Consider the following 24,802-nt stretch of genomic DNA (forward strand, 5'->3'; position numbering starts at 1 on the left):
CTTCATTGTACTAGATCAGTGAAGAGTTATTCGAAAATTATTACGCTTCGCTCAGAAGGTGTGTACTTAGCTTTATCTGTATGTTCTATATGTGTAACATGATGAAAAAATCGTTTCTAGAATTCAGTTGTTCAGTGTTACCTCCCGAATGCACAGGCTTTTTGAAATTTTCAGTGTAAAATCGAAAAGACTATTTTGGTAAATGCAGACTATTTTTAGGCGCTACAAAATACAGAGTACCATACAAATATACGAGAGTAGAACAACCTGATATGGCGTTTTTAATTTCAGATGGAAAATTCAATGCAGTGGTCGCCTTTCTACCAAGTATATTAGTTTACTAATGAAATTTCTATTTATACGAGATAGCAAACAACTACAACGATTAGGGAAACATACACTCACACGCTACACTTGAATAGACAGCTGATTTTCGAATCAAGTAAATTTCAGAACATCGAACAACTCATTTCATTGTACGGTGAATTTGTTACGTGTATCTTGTACAAGTTTGTAAGTTTTAGTTGTCGATCGATAATGACTGGAATGCCTTATCTTCAATATATTTTATTGTTAAGTGTAGCTAAATCGCCCGATGCCAGCATACACCACCTCGCTTGTTTTTCAATTCATTGACATCAACAGCTATTATAATTTCTGTTTAACTATAAACGTTTGAATGACCTGTGTCGATGCATCGAAATGAAATGACGGTTGTCGCAATTCGTTGGTTTGATAAGATTTTTGTTTTGTTTTTTGTTCTTCTTAAATGCATCCATTCTGTCGACCACTTCGTATTGAATCGTCCGATGAATAACAAATTAGGTTGTTGTCCAGGCATTCAGCCTTGACCATATTCCCACATTGTCGTATTAGGTCACCGGTTTAGACAGTGGGTAAATGTTGGAGAAAAGTTTGAAATCGATCCACCAAAGCTTCTGCAAATTAAAATGGAAATTTATTTAAACCGACCAAATTGAACGGTCGTATACGGTGTGTATTTTGTGTTCAATAACCATCAACACCCCCAGCGGTGTTTCTTTTTTATTTGGAAAAACTAATCTATGCACAAGAATAGAAGTTCATGCATGAGATTTTGTTTTCGATAAACTCTTCGTCGGTTTTACCACCAAACCTTTTTGTTTTGGCTTTATGGAAATTCAAAATTTCAATCAAGAATGTTTTCTTTGTGTTGGACACAGCATCAACGACCCGATGTGTTGGCAAAACAATTTTTTTTATTTTTTATTATTTAATCGCCAAAGAAAACCACTTACGCAAAAAAAAAAATGTCACGGTACGCAACATAATGGTCAAGAGTGGGAGACCCGTTGAATTTAGACGTAGATCTATACAGAATACTGCGAATGTGGTCAGGGTTCATAGATAATACAAATATTATACAATACATCCATGGCGTATAGATTTATAATAGAATTCTACGAAAAATGCTGCATGCTACACGACAATGGGGAATAGCAACTTTTCACAAGTTTTTTTTTAATCGACATAAAACATCACTCTGAGCGAAAAATTGTTCTGTGGTATGCCTCCAAAATTCACCTGATTTTTTACAAGCTGAATTGAAAAAATCGATAATACCTAAAATGCAGACGGTACAGCCGTCAAAATCGAAATATTTCAAAATTTGGGGCGGTCAGAAAAATCCAATTTTTTATGGCAGCCAAGTGAATTGAACATCTTGCAATAATAGTATTTTTCGTCACAAGTGAAAAAATTCTGCTTTCGTCACGAGTCACGAACTACGTTTTCTGTGCCGTAAGGATCATAATGCTTTCGCTTTCGCCCCTTGAATTGACATTTCTTTACTTTCGGCACTCTTAGCAAGCATACAAAACTTAATACGTAACTCTTTCGGCCTACTCAATCGATACGTAAATAACTATTTCAAGCTGAAAAACAGCTCGTCACAGTCAAGCGCATTCGGCCTCCGTAAAATATTTAGCGAATTAACGTTCAAGGTAAAAGACAGGAAGGAAGGAGCCATACCGTGGAACAACTGTTTGCTTAGAGCAATGTTTTACGTCGCTTAAAATGAACCTGTCAACACTCTTCTATCCAGTCTTTTTAACTGATATGAACCCTACAGTCGTAAAGTATTTTTCATGTGTAAAACTAGCAACCGTTTGCGATTTGTGTTTATCGACACTATCTCTATGTGACAAGTTCTAACCGATAAGTACAGGTCGAACAACAATCAACAGAAGGGAGACTAGCTATTGACATTTATGCACATTGAAGACATATTAGGACTGTATGTGAAACTGCCATTTCACAGTTGTTCAGTTTTGTTCAAATCTAATTCCAATCCAGATGTATTGTTCATTCTAGTGAAACTGCTCGCCATATAATATATACAGATTTTGTAGTTTGATTTCCATATATTGATTTTTCATCATTCGATCTAATAGCAAATGTAGTAGCTAAAATCGAACGGATTCAACTCGCGTTATCGATTTTCAATTTCACCTAATAGGTGATGGAATTTGTTTATGTACTGTCCGTTTGACAAGCGGATCGCCACGGTTCAGCAGTGGGTTTTGAACATTTGTTTTTTACACGTTGGCACACATGCTCTTGTCAGATTCAAGATTGTTTTTACGAAGGTTACGCTGATTATACTTTGTGAAAAAGGCCAATACCTTGCAAATATGTCACATCTTGGACAGAATTTGACACTGCAATATCTGCAACATGAAAAAACTAAATGTTCGAAACCCACTGAAACCCCGTGCTTCCATCTACGTAATATACACATACTAGGTGAGCCAATCTTAATCTATTCAGAATTCAGAATCAATGAAATCGTTGACCAGTGATTGGAAGATGTTGCATTCGGCATATTTTGATTTTGACCGATTTGGTGGCGCTGTCGATCAAAGGAAACAAAGCTTTGAAGGAAACCATAAAATGTATGGGAAACCAGACATGTTGAAATAAGAACAGCGCCACCTTGAAACCTTGACTCTAGAGACTGTAACTATGTGGACTAAACGATATAATTTCTTTTATCACATACGCGCGGTGTTCGGCTGTCAAAATTGCTTAACTAGAAGAATAATTCAAAAATTACACTTCTGTTCTATGTTGTTATCTCGTTTACGCTTATGTGATAAAATAGAGTACACACTAGTCACTATCAGTCTCGGCAAGCCTCGACTTCTTCGTGACAAGTGTGTAATATATATTATCTACCTAGGTGAAATAATAGCAGTGAAAAGGTGCTATTATTTCGCCGTCGGTAGATAAAATAGCGTATTCACCTCTGTCCAAATGTTTTTTTAGACACTTGGATTTATAACATTCGCCTTCGGCTCATGCAAAACGCCCCAAGTGTCTAAATAAATTATGGTTTTTCGGTTCGTTAGCCAAAGGAATGTAAATTAGTTTTCTTCGTATTAGTTGCAAGATTTGATTGGCTTGCAATGATGTTTTTCATTGAAAAAAATAAATTATTTTTTCAAAATTTGTATATTTCGGATGATGTGGTGACATCCATCTTCAGCTTAAATTGAGTTCAACTCGATCACATAAGAAATTTCCGTTTAACAACATTTCTCATTCAACATATATATCTACACGTCATATATCTGACTGACGAACGTGTATATGTTTACACGGGCGGAAGATATAAAGTTTATTTTCAATTCTTATTTCTAATGAGAAATTTTTTTAAACGGAAATTTTTATGTGATCGAGTTGAACTTAATTTAAGCTGAAGATGGATGTCACCACATCATCTGAAATATACAAATTTTGAAAAATCATTTTTTTTTTCAATGAAAAACATCATCACAAGCCAATCAAATCTCGCAACTAATATACGAAGAAAACTAATGTCTAAATAAAGATGTGGACAGAGGTGAATAATCTACTATTATCACTTACGCGCGGTGTTCGGGAGTGAAAATTACTTAAATAGAAGAATAATTCAAAAATTGCACTTCAGGTCTATGTTTTTGTCTCGTTTTCGCTAATGTGATAAAATAGAGTACACACTTGTCACTATCAGTCTCGGCAAGCCTCGACTTCTTCGTGACAAGTGTGTAATATATATGAAAGTCGTGTTCGTGTGGTTTACAGATATAGGTTTCTTCCATCGTACGGTAAAAACGAATTTTGACAGGCCGAAAACAACCGACCGTCATCCACAGAAGCAAACATAACCGCAACTTAAACAAATTTGTTCGTTAAAACTTCAAAGTGAGGTTGTGTTGGCTTCTCTGTGGACGACGATTGACATTTTGAACGACCTTGGAAGAAACCTATGTACAAAACGTGACAATTGAAAATCTAGATTTCGAATTTTTCTATTCTTGTTGCGTTTGCGTGTCTTGCTAAGAAAATAAATAAAAATCTAGTTTTTCATTTGTACAACGCAATTCTTGTTGAATCAATGGTTCATGGATCTTGTTGACGTTTTCACCACTTGTCAGCAAATTTTCTGTATAGTCAAGTGCGAGTTGTCCAAAAAAGCCGTTTCGCTCATATTGAATGTAAAAAGCGATTTTATGGTTGATTATCGTAGATGGATCGACCAGTAACTCAAATCGCGATGTTGCCAAGCTGGGATCGGCCTGGTTTGGTCTAGGGGGCCGACGTTGCCTAACACTTCTTTTCGCTCTATGAAATTTTGATTTTTGAAAATTTATTTAAAAATATAAAATGAAATATTTTTGACATGGATCCGTGGGCGAAATTATTCCGAATGGTGTCTATTTTATGTTAAAAATAAAAAACATTAATTACTTTAAAAAAAGTATTTACCGGATTTTCCAGTTTTGTACATTTTTTGTATTGATGGTCGCCATCTTGAATTACAGCGCCACCTGCATAATTTTTTCAATCACTTATATTTTTCTCGTATGCAGAAAGGTTCAAGGAACACAAGATTTTTTTCCCACTCAATTAGGATCAAAATTCAATTTTATAGAGCCGAAAGAAGTTTTAGCTGACGGCGGCTCCCTGACCCAAACCAGGTCGATCCCAGCTTGGCAACATTGCGATTCGAGTTCGTTGCCGACCCACCTACGATCATCAACCATAAAATCGCTTTTTACATTCAATATGAGCGAAAGGACAACTAGCACCAGACTAGTAGCTGAATATGGTGTTGTTGTAGTTTTCAGGATAAAACTTCAAGAAATGACAGTATTCAGCTATGACAACGATTTTGTAGTTTTTGGGGTAAACTAGTCCCATAGGGAAATGCTGTTCGGAAACAAAATATCAAATGTAAGAGATTTTCGTAAATTTCCTGTACATTACCAGTACATTTCGTCATAAAAGTACTAATCTCAGCGCTCTATTTTATGTGAACCTAATTATGTCGAATTTTACTTTTTCTCTCCCTGTGTAGGCTTACTATACAGTTGTCCTTTATTTTCCCGATTTTGATTATTTTATGGCACAACAACTCTATGAGTTTAGCTAACGTGTGATCATTAGAGCGTTATTAATACGAACTCTACTTTAAATTCGCTTTTCGTATTGCTTCAATGTTGGCTTTTCGTTGCGATTTTCCCAGAATTACATTCGGATTACACGGTAGAAATAAACATCTGAAGAATGGTTTTCAATTCGCCGAGAAAGGTTGGTTAATTCACTTTTTTAATCGTGCGAGGCATTTAATGGGCTACTCTCGTAATGTTCCCATTAAATTGAAGAGACATTGAACGATTTATGAAACTATAGAGACCAACGATTCACCATAATGTTGAAAGGATTCGTTCATCAAACTGTAAATTATTTAGGGAAACAACTGAGTGTTTTCGTATCGACTATAAACCCGGCAATCTACCAACAAACATTGTTCTATAAGAACTAATTATAATCAACGAACACGCGTGCACATTTACATGAGAAAATATTGTTGCTGCGGTTTTTTTTCGTTCTTTAGAAGAACATCACATCCGCTTAGACACACACACAAAATCACAACATTTTATTCGGTTCCCAAGTTTGAAATTTGAATCTAATGCTTCGCGATACTGCTTTTGATATAATCAATTGTGCGGTTTTATTGTTGATTACCGAACTACTATAAAACGTCGGCGCAAACGGTCTATTCATCACAGTCGATCGCTAGCATCGTCAAGTGGTGTACTCTCATCGAATACAATTTAGTGAGTCCTAAGTGAAAGCCAAGTGAATTCAAAAAAGAAAAATTTGTGAGAAAAATGGCAGACAAAAAGAATCTTCTGTTGCTATTCGATCGTCCCCAAGAACCCGTGTTCATGGAAAAGGGCGAAACGAATTCCAGTTCGGTGTTTGATGTCCCAGACAACTATCTAACCGATAGATATCGTCCGATTGGTGCTGATCTGACAAATCGTTTCGGCGAACCAGCCAACAGTCGCATCCCCGTACGCAACATCACTTTGCCCAGTTTAAGAGTACCCATGGAACTTGGACGGCACGAACAGTTTTCTCTGTTTATTCCAAAGCATCGCCGGATTGCCGGCACCTTGATTGATATATTCATTGGAATGCGAGATGTTGACGATTTGCAATCGATGGCCGTGTTTGCCAGAGACCGTTTGAATCCGTATTTGTTCAACTATGCTCTGTCTGTGGCACTGCTGCATCGGCCGGATACCAAGGACTTGACGTTGCCGCTGTTCGTTGAAACATTCCCCGACAAGTATGTGGATTCGAAAGTGTTTGCGAAAATTCGTGAAGAGGCTAGTGTCGTTCCTGACGGATCCAGAATGCCGATTGTGATTCCTAGGGATTACACTGCATCCGATTTGGAGGATGAACATAGGTACGTTTTGGTGGAATTTTAGCAAAACAATTTCGTCACTCAAAATTGTTTGATTTAAACTGCCCACCCAAAGACTTTGGTACTTCCGCGAAGATCTTGGCATTAACTTGCATCATTGGCACTGGCATTTGGTGTATCCGTTCGAGGCGTCGAACAGAGCGTTGGTTGCCAAAGATCGACGAGGCGAATTGTTTTACTACATGCATCAACAGATCATTGCCCGTTACAATTTCGAAAGATTCAGCAACCAATTGCCGCGAGTCAAACGGTTCAACAATTTGAGAGAACCAATTGCAGAGGTAAATACAGCTCTAGCGCTCATAAGATATCGCTCCCATGAATCGTTGATCTGACATTCGTTTCAGGCCTATTTCCCAAAAATGGACTCACTTGTAGCTAGCCGAGCCTGGCCGGCTCGTGTAGCCAATACAACATTGAAGGATTTGGATCGTGAATTGGATCAAATTAAAAATGACGTTGCCGATTTGGAAAGATGGAGAGATCGGTTCTACGAAGCCATTCATCAAGGATTCGTAATCAATGTACGCAGCACAAAGTTTGATGCATACTTTACAGCATAATGTGCAGATTCCATTGAGGTATTGACTAAATGAGATTCAATTTTCCAGACACAAAACGAACGCGTTCCCTTGGACGAACGAACTGGTATCGACACCTTGGGAAATATGATGGAATCATCAATCCTTTCACCGAATCGTCAGTTGTACGGTGATTTACACAACATGGGGCAAGTACACAGAGAGTAAGTGACGCAAATTTTCGTAACGTCTTTTTCTCTACTCCCACAGGCATGTGTTCATCTCGTATTCGCACGATCCAGACCATCGACACTTGGAATCGTTCGGTGTGATGGGCGATTCTGCTACAGCAATGAGAGATCCCATCTTTTACGTAAATCACTCAACGCAATTCCGAATACCGTTCTGGTTTTTATAACAATTTACTCCTACCGAACAGAGATGGCACGCATACGTCGACGATATATTCCAGGAGCATAAGGAATCATTGACCCCGTATACCACGACACAATTAGACTACCCTGGCGTTCAGATTACTGGTGTTACAGTTCAAAATGAATCGGGTGAAACGGGCAATTTCCAAACCTTCTGGCAACAATCCGATGTGGACTTCTCACGTGGTATGGATTTCGTACCACGAGGAAGCGTTTTCGCTAGGTAACAAGCTGTTCGATAATTCCTCAGAAATTTTGAATAAACAAATGTCTCAACCATACGCACAGATTCACCCATTTACAGCACACTCCATTCACCTATCGCATCCAAGTGAACAGCTCATCGAGCGCTCAGGTATTTGGAACGTGTAGAATCTTCCTAGCTCCTAAATTCGATGAAAGGGGCCAGGCTATGTTGTTCCGAGATCAGCGTCTTCTGATGACAGAGATGGATAAGTTCACTGTTGCCTGTAAGTCGTCGATGCGTGAATGCGACAGCAACCACTCCGCATCATTTCAAAACACCAAATTGAATAAAAAAAACAAATTTTCTCTTTTTCAAGTGAATCCCGGTCCAAACACCATACCCAGACGATCGACCGACTCATCCGTTACCATTCCGTTTGAGCGCACCTTCCGCAATTTGGATCAAAGTCGTCCAAACGCAGGCACAACCGAGGAGGCAGAATTCAACTTCTGTGGATGTGGCTGGCCGCAGCATATGGTGAAGAATCAACATTTTTCGATTGAAACTAACATTTTACAATAATTCTATGTCCACAGTTGGTACCGAAAGGATTACCGGGTGGACTGCAATGCGAGCTATTCGTAATGATTTCGGATTATGAACAGGATCGAGTAAGAATCTCATTTTGTCGCATATAGTCTTGTCTCAGTAACGCATCCATTTGTGAAATTTATTTAGGTTGATCAAGACTTTGTTGGCATATGCAATGATGCAGCCTCATTTTGCGGAGTCCGTGATCGTCTCTATCCAGACCAACGTCCAATGGGATTTCCGTTTGATCGTCTGCCCCGTGCAGGAACTGATAGAATGTCGAACTTTATCACAACGAACATGCATTTGAGCGACTGTATGATTTCGCACACTAATCAAGTTCGTCAACGTCAATGATTTGGTGCTGAGCAATTTGGATTCGGATCGAATGAACACGGCGACAGTACAACTGACTACCTCACAATTTACTTACTTTACTAACAAATGTTTTAAATCAATGTTTCCTACTTCTAATCAAATAAATATTCAAATTATTGCGCAACCGCACGACTGAGTATTTCTTCCTAAAATTTCACTCACCTTGAACGCCTCCCGAAATTTGTAGCTCATCAGACTGTACAGAAATGGATTGATGCATGTGGATGTGAAGTACAAAACGCCGGATGCATAGGTCAGATAATCAAATACATAGTTGAAGCCATCGCTAGACCTCTGGTCATTGTTACCATACACAGCCAGTAGGCGTTGTGCATGGTGTGGTGCCCAGCATATGAAAAATGTGACGACCACAACAACTGCAAAAGAAGCAATCGGAGAATAGGGGCATTAGGTTTGGAATAGTGAAAATCGTAGAGGAGTTGAGACACAAGCATGGCCATAAGTTTGAGTATAAAAGCTGAGATCATGTAATCAAGGTGCAATAAGGCTGGATCTTTCGATGAATTATTATTGAATGGCAGTGCAGCAGTGCCATTTGAAGTGCATGTCTCCTTCACATCTTCGACATCTATTAGAACCAACATAGATGTTACGAGCGGTGTAACAATTTACATGATCTCACTGACTCAGTGAAACAGTATGACCATACTGTCCCACAACTTCGACACCGCAGAAAACCTTTCTGGATTCAACTTTCGAACCACATGAGCATAAATTTACCTAACATTTTCACAACTCGCCTCGCTCCAGCGTTGAATGGAACCGTTGACACATACTGAATTCGATCATTTCTCAACGGTCTGACCAAATTATTGTTTAAATTGGATGTGCTCTTCTTCGCGCAGCAATACTCGGATGGTTTTTTGGCTGGACAGTACTGTATTAGTATTGGTGACATTGACTCCATTGCAATGTTTGTTTGGAACGAAGAACTTTTGTGACTGTATTTGAGTGGCTGGAACATTGTGGAAAAAAAACTGAGCATAAGCATAGTGACAGACTTTTTCAAGCCTGTAAATTTTGAGGAGGTCACACAGACTATGATGTGCAGGGTACACACAATACAAAAAATTCACCACGCGATATAAATTCGATTATGGCGAATTTCTTTGTTAGGAAAAGGTGTTTTTATTTGACTAATAAAAATGGGAAATTTTGTATCGATTAAAAAAATACTTAAATCGAACGAAGAAGCATAGGCAACGAATGTTTATCACAATTATAGTTTGGAGATTAGGATAGAATTCGGGGGCTATCGTATCTCAGTTGCAAGGTATAGCCAAGTACCTTTGAAAGCACTCTATTTGTTGAAAACGACTGTTGAACTTGACTAGTTTTTGTAACACTTTTATCCATAAATGAAATTCCACTTGTTTTTATATCAAAAACATTTATTTACATGAATATGATCGAGAGAGCTTTAAAAATGTCTAGTGTTATTCGAGTCGTTCACAACGGATACTTGATGATAGGAAACATTTTAAGACTTAAGACGTCTGTCTTCTATCTATCAAAGTTGCACACTGACTTTCCAGAACAATTCGATGAAACATTTGACTTTACATGTTAACTTTGATCATAGATCAACTCCATTCGTCTAGCATTTTTAACACTATTAGTAAGGTTCGTCCAACTGATTTTTACATTTTATTTGTTTAGTCCATTTTGTTCCACATTTCTTGTGAGTCAAACTACACAACACATCCAACAAAAACCTCAAAGAGGAAAAGGTGACGCTAGTGTAGTAAAAATTAAACTTCCAAAACATTTGATATCGGTTTTGGTGACGCATTCTGCGCCTCAACGTAATCAATTTTTACCAAGAAAATTTTAACGAGAAAATATGTCAACGAGAAGTTTACCGATGAGATTTTACAACGAAAGTTTTACAAAAAAAATGCGTTACAAGTGGCAGATGCTGAGAAACCCCTCATACGACAATACCCAGGTGAAAATGAAAGTCTCAAAAGTTCGAAAAACGTCGTCTCACGATCTCAAATCTATTGTCTTTTGAGACGTGAGACTACGTTTTTCGAACTTTTGAGACTTTAATTTTCACCCGGGTAATCATCTGCCACTTTGTGACGCATTTTTTTGTAAAGCTTTCGTTATAAAATCTCATCGGTAAACTTCTCGTTGACATATTTTCTCGTTAAAATTTTCTTGGTAAAAATTGATTACGTTGAGGCGCAGAATGCGTCACCAAAACCGATATAAAATGTTTTGGAAGTTTAATTTTTACTACACTAGCGTCACCTTTTCCTCTTTGAGGTTTTTGTTGGATATCAGTTGTTTTGGAAGTTTTGGGTAATACATAGAGTTAAGCAAGTTCTACAAGTGACAATTTATCCCAAGTCTACTCTACATACCGTACAATTACAGTGGGCTTTTTTTGGTTCGGAACATTTTGAGACATTTTCGAATTTTAACAGTCATCGATGTTCCCAGTCAATTAAGTTGTTTCCACTTATGATATTTTGCGCCAAGTTATCAAACACTGGAAATCACTTAATGCACTGGGTGCGTCGATGGACATTAAAACTCTGATAAATGATCTAAAATTGTGTTTTCTTAAGTTGAACATGCAGTATCGCCGAAAATATTTCAAAAATATGAAATTTCAAGATTACCGCCGTATTCTTGAAATGTCGATAAAAGTTTACCGTCAACGAAACTGTACAAGTGACACTTTATCCCACTCTCTACATGCCGTATAGCCGAAAATATCTCAAAAATACGAAATTTCAAAATGGCCGCCATTTTCTTGAAATATCGAAAAAAGTTTTACACCAACGAAACTGTACAAACGATACTTTATCCCAACTCTCTACATACCGTATAGCCGAAAATATCTCAAAAATACGAAATTTCAAAATGGCCGTCATTTTCTTGAAATCTAGAAAAAAAAAAGGTTTTTCGCAATCGAAACTGTACAAGTGATACTTTGTCCCAACTATCTACATGCCGTATAGCCGAAAATATCTAAAAAATTCAAAATTTCAAGATGGCCGCTATTTTCTTGAAATGCCGGAAAAAGTTATCCGTCAACGAAACTCTATGATTACCAATTTACTGCAACTATGTATGTGCCATATAAGCCTAAATACAATAAATATAAAGAATTTCCAAGATGGCTGCTTTCCACCATTTTGTTGGACATTCTAACCCTAAAACAAATTCCACATTGAAACCTGAAACCTAAAATTCCAAAATGATCTAAAAAAATTGCGAACAAACAAATTTTTCAAATTCATAATTTCGAGCACATTTTATATGAAGCCCGGCAACACTGATCTACTACACAATCATTATAATAGAAATGTAGCCGTCATATTTTTGTCTTATGAATGAAATAATGGCTTTCATATAAGTGTGTTTTTTTGGAAATGTGCATGAAAATGTTTTAATTAAATTTACAGAAATTAAGTAAAAAAACTTCAATAAAATTTATTGATTTGCCGATGAAAAAGTGTTAAGATTGAATTAATATAAGTTTTATCAAAAGTGCGAGCGCAGTTTTCGCAAACAGATGTAGTGGTTCGATACGTATATCAAACCAACATGAAACATTTCTATTAACTCGAATATGGAGAATGTGCTGAAAATGTGTGAAGATGCTTCCTTAGTCTCCCGTTGGTTGTTTTCTTTTCTTAGGGAGTCGACTAGCGTCACGAACCTCCGCTATCGCTTCGGTTCATGATGTGAATGTGTGGAACAAAACGGACTAACCAATTAAGTCATTGATAACACGGCATCACTTTTAGGTGTTCATGACTCTAAAACTAAATATTCCGGTTCCAGATAGGTCAAATCACCCTTTAGCTGATAGCATATGGTTTCAAACTCATTATCAAAGACATAAGACAGTCGTACAATTATTTCGTAAAACATATATAATTACCTTCAGTCGATCACTACTCACATACACCGAGTTCCGGTTAAGGATTTGCGAACGTCGCAGCTGCAAGCCAATCAGAATGTACAATATCGATATGATTGTCATCGGCAATATCTAAAAGAACCATTTTACCATCACAATTCACACTTGAAATATGGAAAAGAAAATTACGAAAACGGAAATCGTCGACAGTGTGAAAACATGCTTGTTGAGATTGTTGCCGAGTCCACTCTTCACCGTACACGTTTTATATTGCGTTATGCCAACGTCCAAAACCTTCCGAAATATTCAGAAAAAATAAATCAATGACGAGCCTCTTATAAAATCTTCCATAAAATGGTGTTCACCAAATCATTCGTTTTTCGATAGAAAGTGGAAGCGTTAAGCCAAAATTGACATGTTAACCTTCGGGGCCTATTGTTGGCAAATTCATTTACCAAATTTTCTGAAATTTACCAAAAATATCGAAATTTACTGAATTTTTCACAGTTTCGGGCCATAATCATCACCAGGTGATGATCACCTTTCCATGCAGCCACTTAATGTCGTTTTGAAGGTATTTATTTAACTGTATTCCCGGAGTGAAATACGGACTTTTTTTTCGCACTCACTTTTGTTTCGAGTAAGCAACACTAGATAAACCAAATATCTTGCTTTGACCAGAGTTCGAACCCCCGACTCCATAACTTTTTTGAACACAAAGCAGCGACTATAGCCATTCGGCTATATAGTATCACAATGATACCGAGCTTCCAATGTGTATTATAATACAACCTTCTTGATCGTTCAAATGAATTTCTGTATGCACGCAGTGTATTTCATGGTAGTTTTAGTACAAAATTTTGAATATTTTTTGCATTAGAAAGGTGATTATGTCGCGAGAAACGTTGTATCTACCACGGTCGGTATGCCAGTGTTTTTTTTCGCACACAACGTCTTGTTGACCGCGGCTTCGCCTCTACATCTAGTGCGAAAAAATACCGCGATTGGTAGATAAATTCGGTTAAATTTTAGTTTTTGGTAAATTTTTAGAAAATTCGGTAACATGTCTCAGTCAAATCGATCAATATTTGGGATGGCAAATTATCCGCCGGCCATCCATAAATCACCCCAGCCCCTTATCAACTTTCACCTACTTTTGCGTATGAAGTTTTTTTTTAGTAAGCGAAACGTAAAACGAGATTTAAAAAAAATTCTCAGGATATTTAGCACTGTCCAACATTTTTTTTTTTAATTACTGACTCAGAGACGTATATATCTAGATGCAAAAATTAACCTGTATTTCTACCCGCTGTTATGTGTAATGAAGCAATAAATTCACGTAAATTAATTTTATTATGACTCAAACTACAATATTCAATTAAATTCCCCGCAGTTCAATACCTAAATTGCTGTGGATTTTAACCTCAACTTACGTAATAGCAGAGTGGAGAGGGGGATACTAAAATGATTCTTTGTACAATTTGCATATGATTCTAGATGATCAATAAATGAATTCAATTTTCCTATATGCAATTTGAATGAGAACTTATTTCTATTAAACTTATCTCAATTCTATTGATACCCGCCGTAGTTCAGTATTAACGTGGAAAAACTGAATTTCGTAAGTGCACTCAGGAAATGGAGCGCAATTAACAACGAATTATTTAGTCGAGTGGATCGTATTTTTTCTCATTTCCTCAAATTGGAACCAATTATGACGTTCTAATTGTAAAGTGATTTAAAATATTTTGTAAAAGGTAAATTTTATTGGTAGCCTGGGAAATACATAATCCCTCGAGTGTAATTTCCCCTTACGAAATCCACCCGAAGACCGTACGTTATTCGATACAGTTAAAATCCACAGTTTCCGAATGGCGGCCTTAGATAGCCGATTAGGCCCTTTTCTGTATCGTCATTTTCCGCTAAATTCGTAATTGTCATAATACACGTCTAATTTCATTTACATGACAAATGAAAAATAAAATCGTCGTATGAAGAGAGAGAGAGAGAGACCGGCCTTCCTCAAATTGTATGCTGGTATGTAAAAGGGTACATAATTCACACCATTAAATAGATTTATTAGAGTTTTTTTTTGTCCACAAAATAACAATTTTTATGGCTGTCGAAGTTCGAATGACGCCCTATTATACATTATTGACGTGCGTAGGACCAGCTCTTGTTCGGTAAAATAATATATCAATCGAGAGCCATTAAATTCATTTTCTTTTTATGGTGAAGGGAAAACGCGAAAACATTTAAAAATAGATAGAAAACGAGGGTTAAACTTCTCAACCAATTCAAATTGAGGAGTCAAAGTGTCAATGGTAGTTATGTGGTGACTACTTCTCAATTAAAAAAAAATGGTTACCATAAATCAAACGATGATGGGATTTTTATCTCTACGCTACTTGTGTTTACCTTGTACGTGAACCGTCAAAACCGTGGTGGCATCCTGAATTAAATTAGCCTGTGTGATGTTGTGCTTATTAAGCTAATTTAACAAATGAGGTTATTATAAATTCACATCAGCCAGCAATCAATCACCAAACAAATTGATTGATGAAATCAATCAAAATCCAGTATATATCGGTATTTTCTCATAACCTTGCATTTCGATTGGAATTCGTTCGTTTTCTCTTTTTTCTTTCGTTGTCAGTCAAAATAATTGGAAAAGAAATAAGAAAATGAATTGCAAACAAGTAGTGAATAATAAACCGCATTGATTTACTGAGCAGATTTATTTCAATTTCCTTTTTATCTAGCGAAAAGATGCAATGAATGCTCAAGAAAAATATTTATTTACATAAGTCCTAATGAAAAACGGAATGGCAAATCAGTCTTCGTTTGATTTTTTATTAAAAAGAAGCCGAAGGTAATAAACACACGAAAACGTGACTTATCGTTTCTATCTCGAGTTGCACGGGTCTGGACTCATTTAGTATGCAAATAGCTAATTTATATTGCAACCCTTTCCATCTAGATTCTTATTTTAACCTTTTTCCTGGTTTGTGATAAAACGCCATATATTTCTTAATTTTGGTTTAAAGCATTCTCATCCAACATCCAATCATGGATGGCGCAAATATTAATTAACCTTCCCGCATTAAAAGTAACTTAAAAGAATATCAAAGTACAATCGCTAAACCGAACTGGTGTGCATACGTTATTTTGCACCAGCTGGTCCCATTTGGAATTGTATGTGACCAGCTGGGGCAAAATAACACTATTTGACCGGTCAAGTAGACTCTAACCGAAATAAAGAATTAAGAGTATTCTAATTAACGGTGTTATTTTCATTGCGTTGTCTCTCGGTAAGAATATGAAAACAATGATTTTACGGCTAGTAGTAATTTCGCGCCGTATGGGCGCGAAATTACACTATTAAAGTAGGAATCTCGCGCCACGCGAAATTCCTACTTTATTAGTGTAATTTCGCGCCCATAAGGAATTTCTTGCTGGTAGGAATCTCGCAACGTCTCAGTTGCGATGCAGGCATCCTAACATTTTGTAAAAGGAAAATCCACACTTTCTATGTCGGGATACCGGTGTGTCTCAGTTGGGATACCGGTATCCTAACGTTTTGTAAAAGGAAAATCCACACTTTCTATGTCGTGATACCGGTATCTTTGATACAAAATACGTGTGTCTCAGTTGGGATACCGGTATCCTAACGTTTTGTAAAAGGAAAATCCACACTTTCTAAGGATACCGGTATCCCTGATACAAAGCTCTAGGGTGTTAGAATAAAATTCGCATCTCCAAAATTTATGTGTCTGATACTCAACTGAATCTACCGCCAATTTATCGCCAGGTACTCGTAAAAATTCTCTAAATCAAGTTAGCCATTGAAAAATGTATGGGCGCGAAATTCCACTATAATATGTGTAATCTCGCGCGGCGCGAAATTACTCGTTATCGATTTTACAGTGTACTTTGCGATAATCTGTATCGACAGTAATTTCATATGAAGTGGTGTCAAAAAGTCGACGAACATACAAACAATATATATTCGAACAAAAGATGTCGATTCTATTATTCGCGTGTTCGGTTACTTCTAGATACCACTGGTAGTATCGAACACGGTGCTGCACAACTATATGAAATCAACCATGTGATTTTGCATCAATTAAAACCAATTTGCAAAATGCCTCGAAGCTAATTCCATTTTGAAACTGACTAAAATTATGATGCAGGAAATAGTGGTTCTGCATCGAATATCGTGCTTTTCATCAATCATGACTATGGGGATGATAAGTTTAAAAGTAGAGTTTTCGTGTGAACTTTGTTGATCCGCGGCGAAGCCGAGGTCAATAAACACACGAAAACGAGACGGTTGAGAAATACTGGCAAATTAGCGATATTTTAGCACTAGATAGGATAGGGATTATGAATTTCTAGGCGGGTGATATCTCTGGATCTGTGAACAAAATATCAAGCCCAGGCAAACCCACAGCAATCTTATTGAAGTGCTGTTATATACAGCGATATCGTATTTTATCGAGACTTGTCAATAATTTCCTGTTTATCCTTCTAGATAAATAATAGTAACGTCATAACATGGTGCGAGTATGATAAATTGACATTAACAGCTTATCTTCACTCGGGTAGTCTAACTCTAAGATCTAACCTAAACTTTACCTCGAAATATTTTTTTTTTCAAACTTAACGAAAACATTTTCCTTTATTCTGTTATTTATGTGACCGCATTCCATTCGATGTTTTATTGAAGTGGATGCGAACCAAATATTTACAATTGATTAGGCTAAGAAAAGTTAAGCGAGTATAATTGACATAATTTACCACCCGTTCCTTTATTTGTTAAATATAAAAACGACTTGCCCTTTTCAAATAATTTCCATAAATTCAAATTTTCAAAACCCATTAACCCATTGAAAAGTGTTCTCCTCCCTGATTTTGAAGTGAAACCGGTGAAACCAAAGCACACAAAAAACAAAATTACCTGTGGCACAGCCAGAATCATCGACAACATCCAAATTCCAAGGATAAATTTAATTGCTCGCGAAAGTTTTGACATTGTATGTGATAAAAATGGATGACAAATTCCAATGTATCTGAAAAATAAAAACATTTTTTTTGTTTGTTGTTGTTGTTAGGTAGATTGGACTAATAATCGTCAATTTTATTGTCACATTGATAATAATCCAGCTTTTATTAATATTTCATATATTACTACGCAGTGCACGTAGTACGCAATTCGTTTTTCTTGATAAATTTATTTTTTTCTTGATAAATAAATTTCACGTCTTCCTTTCATCCAAAAATAGAACCGTTGCCATATGTTTTATAAAGGGTTCTCCTCACTTCCGAATTTCTTTTTCATTCTTCTTCGTACGAGTACATCTTTATCTGGTAAAATGCAGAATAGCTGCTATGGCTTCTTTCATCTTTTCAATTTTATTAAAAAAAATTTATGGAAGCTACTAAGCCACGGAAAGTATGTAAATAATTTTTAATGTGCGTAGCAATATCTCCTTCGCAGGTATTTAAATTGGCAAAGAGGATGCATACTCATAAAATTCTTGAAAATCTAATTTCGACCATAAGTAATTGTACAATGAGTCTATCGTAATAAGAACAACATTTTGTACTTAGATAATAGTGGGATACCTTGGCAGATTCAAGGTTTTCAGTGCTATTAGTGTTCATAAGACGTGCAAAGCGCTTTTTTAGGCAAATTATTAAGTCATATAAAATAAAAAATCGTTCAGCACCAGACAGGAACACATAACTAGATAAAAAGTTTACCTTACTCGAATTATTATCGTTCCTGAGTCTCTTTCGTCAAAGATTTATTATTCTAATTAGACATAAACAAAACTAAAAACAGTGTAAATTGCAGATGGAATGGTCATCTGATTAAAATAAATCTAATTTAAATTAAGGTCTTACCACAACTTTACCCTGGGTTTTTTACAGTTAAAGAAATTTCCAAATATTCAAAATATAGACGACCTTTTTTAGAGAGCGGTAGTTATCCGATATTTCACTTGAATAGAACTTACAAGTGTGTCAGGTAAAATAGAGAATATAGAGAGGGTGTGTTTGAAGTATCTGAACAGCAACAGTAAAAGTGGTTAGTGGAGTCTAGGGTGGGTCGATTTTTTTAATTTTCTTTTTTCTTTTAAACGCTTGAATCGAGTGTTGTTGAGAGATAGAGACAAGTGCACCTGTACCAGGTGATTACCTATTCAGGTGTACCTCATTTCACATTTAATTTTCTTTTTAAAACAGAAAATGTTGAAATTTTTGGACGAAGAAAATCAAAAAAACGCGCTACTGTAATGAATCCTCTGGGTTAGAGGTGTGCACCGCCGATTTTACGCCGGCGCGCCGTCGATTTTTGGCTCACGCCGACAAACGCCGCCGCCGATTCCTTTTTCGTCGCGCCGAAATATTACATATTAATCAATTTTTTACAAAAATATTCCTTTTATATGCTCCGTACAAACGACACTAGGCAATGTCTTGAAGACATAAAATTCCTCTTTCTGTTTAAAGATTTGTCGATTAGTTGTCCTTTCAAAAATTTAAGATTTCAGATAGGTTTTCAGGCCATGTCAGAAACTCTATTAGGTTATTAAACCAATTGAAATTGAAATGGAAATTTCTAGGTTCTAGTTCAAATCTGAAGCTTCAAAATAAAGTGATAAAATAACAACTAGATCAATGATATAATAATTTTATGTCATTGAACTAGATATAATCTCTACCAAACATTTTGTAAATTCCACTAAATAATTTTGAATTTGTTTGTTTGAAATGGTCACTGAGTTGTACCACCATTATTTATATACCCCTCGATAAATACGTTTCGAAGGTAATCACATTAGAGAAAAACACAAACGTTTTTAATGAAATTATCTGGCACTAGATATCAACCACTCTCACTCGAAGGAATTTTTAGAAATGTTGATACAGCGCAATAATCGATTAACACTAAAAATTGAATTGAATATTCGTAAGACTTAGTGGCATATTTCTGGCCAATACATTCTTCAAATCGATTTTTCACCATGGAGAATAGAGAAAAATGTAGATCTTGACGTCTAGCACTTTTTTCTCTTTTTCACAGTGAAAACCCAATTTGAAGAATGTTTTGCAAGCCTTTGTGGTACAAATCTTTCATTAGTCGGCATCGAGACTTTGACCCTTCCAGGTCTTAGGCGCCTTTTAAGAAAGTCAATTAAAAGTCCTGTAAAAGTTTCGAGTTTCCATTGTACGTCAAACATTAGTTAATTAACTAAAAAGTATTTCCAGTTTCCCCGACATTTTTAATGAATTGATATTAGATTAGAAAATAACTAAAATTTAAATTTTAAGAATAAATATTAAAGATTTCGGCGCACCGCCGCCGACTTCTCAATACTCGGCGCACCGCCGCCGACGTTTTCAAAGCCGGCGCACACCTCTACTCTGGGTCATTCTGCGTTCAACCACGGGCTAGTCGTTTACGCCAGAAAGAATAATTAAATTGAAAAATCGCCTACCCTAAGCTGTCACGAAAGAATTCATCACAGAAAATGGACAATGTGAAAGGATGTGTTTGTAAGCCCTTAAAGCTTGAACAACACGATCAATTTAACAGCCAAATTAAATCTTCATTTTAAAAATACACAACCTCTGTTTAATACTCTTTTTTTTTAATTACAGTTAGAGGCAGTGAATTTTCAGCATTGTTTTGGTTTAGATGTTTTTCAGCTGATCCACTCAAACCATCAAAACGTTTTTATACGTCTTTATAGGGTTTTACCACTACACCAGGCACGTGCGTGTAGCAGCTTCAACCGTACAAACAAGCATAAACAGTTTTGATTGTATGTGTGGATCAGCTGAAAAACAGCTGAAGCAAATCAATGCTGAAAATTCACTGCCTCCTCTGACTGTAAAGCTCGAAGGCATTTCGTTGCTTATTAAACAGAAAAGCGGAAGAAAATGTTTAACCAAAATGGGGTGAATAGGACCAACAAATCAAGTACAAAAAATCAAACGTCAATGTTATTGCAGTGTTATACCATGCACTCACGTTCCACACATTCCACATGACATTTGGTATATTTGTTAAATAAATTAGCTACGATCATGGGACAATTACTGGCAGAAGAAAAAAATCTTATTATTTTTCAATGAATTGCGTTATGCTAGAATCATCACCAATGTCACGCAAAATGTGAAAGATTTTTTTTTAAATGTATGGACTGCCACGCAAGCCCTAGGGTAATCTTGCGTTACGTAAGATTATTCTAGTAGTGATATTTATGCAGAATACAAGTGACACAAATGACCTATAATCAAATAAAACCGCTCTGTCGTGTTCCATTAGACTATCGAATCGTCCATATTCTATTTCAAAATTATTTTCTATCCTTCGGTTAAGTTATATATGACCAGTACTTTAGAACAGGTCCTAATTAAATAAATTAAAATTTGAACGCTATTATCGTTGTGACACGCTTATATAACCAGGCCAGGGCTTATCCCGGTCAAGATGGTAACAATATACTCTTCAATTAAAAATACAAATGGTCCGCAACGGCTGCTTCTGAGAGCTTTCACAAAAACAGATGTCGTTTCGGTGTGTAATAAACAAAAAATTAATTATTTTCCTTTTGTTTTTCTTTTTTTTCATTCACCCCAAATTTTTAACGCATTTAATTCATTTCTTCCACTCACAGCCCCTCGGATAAGATGAACTTTTTACAACATTAACACCTACCCATTTTATGGTTAGTGTCAACCTTTAACATTGGACTTGGTTGTTCCAAAAGTAAAGTCTCAAAAGTTTCCACTGTAAATACAGCGACATAATGAACTTAGAAAATAAACAATTTTAATCTGATAAAAATGGCACAACATCGTCAAATTACGGCACCATTAACAGTGGTTCACTGTGCTCTCTAACAGGGACTATTTATTTATTCACGAAAACTTCAACGGGGTGAACATCAGAATGTGAAGTTCTTTTTTGTGAACTATGTTATACATCGTGTATGGTATGCGGTAATTTCCTTCACCTTCCATTTCTTTCAATTTCTTCCAGAGAAATAAATTCTGTGAAAAAGACCCTGGCTTGGTAGATATAATAATTAGATAATTTTCTCTCCCTTTTCTTGAGAAAAGAGAACGCTCATACGCCATTGTACTGTTATGATATTGTCTGTAATTAAGTTAAGCAACGATCTGTACGTGTACATTGTTTTATGAAGTCAATCTTAGTAATTTATGCGCAAAAAATATATTTTTTCGAAGGATGATTAGCGTAACAGAGTTCAAAGACCGCTAATTAGAGCTTTGAGCCCTTTAAATTAAATCAAGTCAAAGAACCCTTGATTAAAGTTGAAGGAAATGATTCCATCAAAAAACGAACAGGTGGACGCTTAACGTCAAAGTTGAAAATTACAGACAGATGAAACATGAAGCCACCTCTCAGTATGTATGGTTGATGTTGATGTTACGTCTAAACTATACAAAACGATATAGTCATATTTATTGATAGTGTAACGACGAATCTAATATTTATAAACACTGTCATGGTATTGAGAGTTTATCTGCACTTCACTTCGCAGATCCTTCTCTATAAACTTGTTAAGTAACCAACAAGACTTCGGTCAACAATTACCCTGTATTGCTCCCACAAAGAATGAATAATATGAATGCTCGTCAGACGATTTCACTTAAAGCTAAGAACGCAACGCCATCTAGGTTAGGGTGTGTCGATTTCAATTATTTTTTTTAGTCATTCCGGGTTCCGCCCTACCGCGATTCACCCTCGCACTAGCAATAATAATCAGCAAATTTTTTTTTTTCTAAGTCAATATAAGCTTGCACCGTCACTTTTTCAAAAATTTTCGAGCTACACGAGATAGCTGGATTATGGGTCCGAACCAAAAAAAATCTACAGATGTTTTTGCAAAGTTTTCACTCTGTACGGCATCTAGAGGGTCTACTAGAACATACAAAAATTAAAAAAAGTTAAAAAAATGTTTTACCGTCATTTTGGTATAGCATCAAGTTTCACCGAGGCGGAATTTTCAAGAATTTTGTAAGTGGAAAAGTCATCTCACCTGGGTGAATTTTTTTCAAGCTATTGTTGTGATAGCTCATTTTGTAGGTATTTCAATAGCGCATCCAGCAAACGTACAGTTTCGATAGGTAAATTTAAATATTTTTTGGTTTCACTGTTGGAAGGCCCAAAAAAGGGGCATTTCTTTGGGTATTTTCGAAAACATAACAAATTGGCTTCTCTTAAAAAACGAAATCTTACTATTTTCAGCTTTTAAATGTGTTATTCATGAATAATATTTGAATTTCTGTCCAAATTTTTCATTTAATTGCTGTATTTAAAATGTTAATCGTCTCCATACTCGAAGAAATGCCCAATTTTTGGGCCTTCCAACAGCGAAACCAAAAAATATTTAAATTTATCTATCTAAACTGTATGTTTGCTGGATGCGCTATTGAAATACCTACAAAATGAGCTATCACAACAATAGCTTGAAAAAAATTCACCCAGAAGAGATGACTTTTCCACTTACAAAATTCTTGAAAATTCCACCTCGGTGAAACTTGATGCTATACCAAAATGACGGTAAAACATTTTTTTAACTTTTTTTAATTTTTGTATGTTCTAGTAGACCCTCTAGATGCCGTACAGAGTGAAAACTTTGCAAAAGCATCTGTAGATTTTTTTTGGTTCGGACCCATAATCCAGCTATCTCGTGTAGCTCGAAAATTTTTGAAAAAGTGACGGTGCAAGCTTATATTGACTTAGAAAAAAAAAATTTTGCTGATTATTATTGCTAGTGCGAGGGTGAATCGCGGTAGGGCGGAACCCGGAATGACTAAAAAAAATAATTGAAATCGACACACCCTAATCTAGGTGTCATTTATCTAATCGTAAAAGTAATTTTTTTTGGAAAGAAACAACATAACCACTTAGCAAAAATGGCGTACAATAATTCTGTATTACACCAAAATAACGTATCGCATTTGTGGTTCGGCTTTTGAAGAACTTTCGAAAGCTTTGAGATTCTTTTGGATCCCATTGGAAAAGTGAAAGATTTCCGTGTGATATTCGAAAGAAGCTCAAAGCTCTCAAAAGCGCTTTTAAAGCAGAAACACAAATGTGATACGTTATTTTAGCTCAACCAGTGGCAGCACTGACTAAGCGTGAAATTTCAAATAAAAATGAATCTTACCTTTCTAAAGTGAAAGCAGTAATCGTCAAAACCGTCGCATTGGATGATGTTTCAGCAGCAAAACCTTGTAGAATGCAAATGACCTCATCGAATGGGTACGGATACCGATACCACATGTTATATATCTCTTGCGGTAAGCCTTTTCGAATGGAACGAATAACGAAACGAACCTTCATACATCATAAACAAAAACTTACCGGAAACCAGCAACAGCAGATCGGACACAGCCAAACTGAAAAGGTAATAGTTGGTGGCGGTGTGCATGTTCTTGTTTCTCGTTATAACGACACAGGTGATTACATTGCCCAGAATGCCAGATATGAATATGATCGAATAAATGAACGTTAACGGTATGACGAAACACAATGAATCTCGAACGGGATAATTTAAATAAGTCACTGGCGAGTAAAACATTTGAGTGTTGTATTCGGTCGTTGGATCACTTTTATTGTCCATTTTGAATTCGCTTTGGTTTTAAAGTCAAGTTTTAGCGAATGATTACTCTTTTCGTCTGTTTACAACAAATAATTCGGTTGTTAAAATAGTTAAGCTAACATATCGCAGAGGGAATCAAGAGGATGAGATGGTGAAAGGTTATTTGTTCTGCCTTCTGCTCGGGCTCCGCTCGTGTCGGTAAACTTTACACAATATGTGTGATCATTCGTCCCATTGGTATGTATAATAAGAACGTCGCGTTGTTTTTTTCTATAATTTATTTTAATAATTTACCGTGTTGCGTACACTAAAGCAAGTTATTCCCTAGTGAATA

The 24,802-nt window shown here is 36.2% G+C and overlaps 2 protein-coding genes and 1 long non-coding RNA gene across 3 annotated transcripts; 2 read left to right on the forward strand and 1 right to left on the reverse strand.

Annotated features, from left to right (window-relative positions):
- Positions 1 to 24,530, reverse strand: LOC119069720 (pyrokinin-1 receptor-like). The gene is made up of 8 exons (XM_037173846.1): positions 24,231 to 24,530; positions 24,034 to 24,172; positions 17,778 to 17,889; positions 13,007 to 13,111; positions 12,839 to 12,949; positions 9,658 to 9,892; positions 9,079 to 9,293; positions 1 to 938 (listed from the first exon to the last, which is right to left on the reverse strand). The coding sequence occupies exons 1-8, from the start codon at positions 24,487 to 24,489 to the stop codon at positions 873 to 875; spliced, it is 1,242 nt and encodes a 413-aa protein (XP_037029741.1). The 5' UTR covers positions 24,490 to 24,530; the 3' UTR covers positions 1 to 872.
- Positions 4,866 to 20,955, forward strand: LOC119069721. The gene is made up of 4 exons (XR_005086386.1): positions 4,866 to 5,118; positions 5,394 to 5,395; positions 18,016 to 18,020; positions 20,940 to 20,955. It is a non-coding gene; the product is annotated as an uncharacterized LOC119069721 (long non-coding RNA).
- LOC119069719 (phenoloxidase 2) lies at positions 6,201 to 9,046 on the forward strand. The gene is made up of 10 exons (XM_037173845.1): positions 6,201 to 6,787; positions 6,861 to 7,086; positions 7,153 to 7,329; positions 7,417 to 7,535; positions 7,597 to 7,699; positions 7,766 to 7,983; positions 8,049 to 8,230; positions 8,324 to 8,484; positions 8,544 to 8,618; positions 8,686 to 9,046. The coding sequence occupies exons 1-10, from the start codon at positions 6,201 to 6,203 to the stop codon at positions 8,893 to 8,895; spliced, it is 2,058 nt and encodes a 685-aa protein (XP_037029740.1). The 3' UTR covers positions 8,896 to 9,046.
- Positions 24,531 to 24,802: the final 272 nt, after the last annotated feature.

Source organism: Bradysia coprophila, assembly GCF_014529535.1.
Source record: "Bradysia coprophila strain Holo2 chromosome X unlocalized genomic scaffold, BU_Bcop_v1 contig_39, whole genome shotgun sequence".
NCBI classification, from domain to species: domain Eukaryota; kingdom Metazoa; phylum Arthropoda; class Insecta; order Diptera; family Sciaridae; genus Bradysia; species Bradysia coprophila.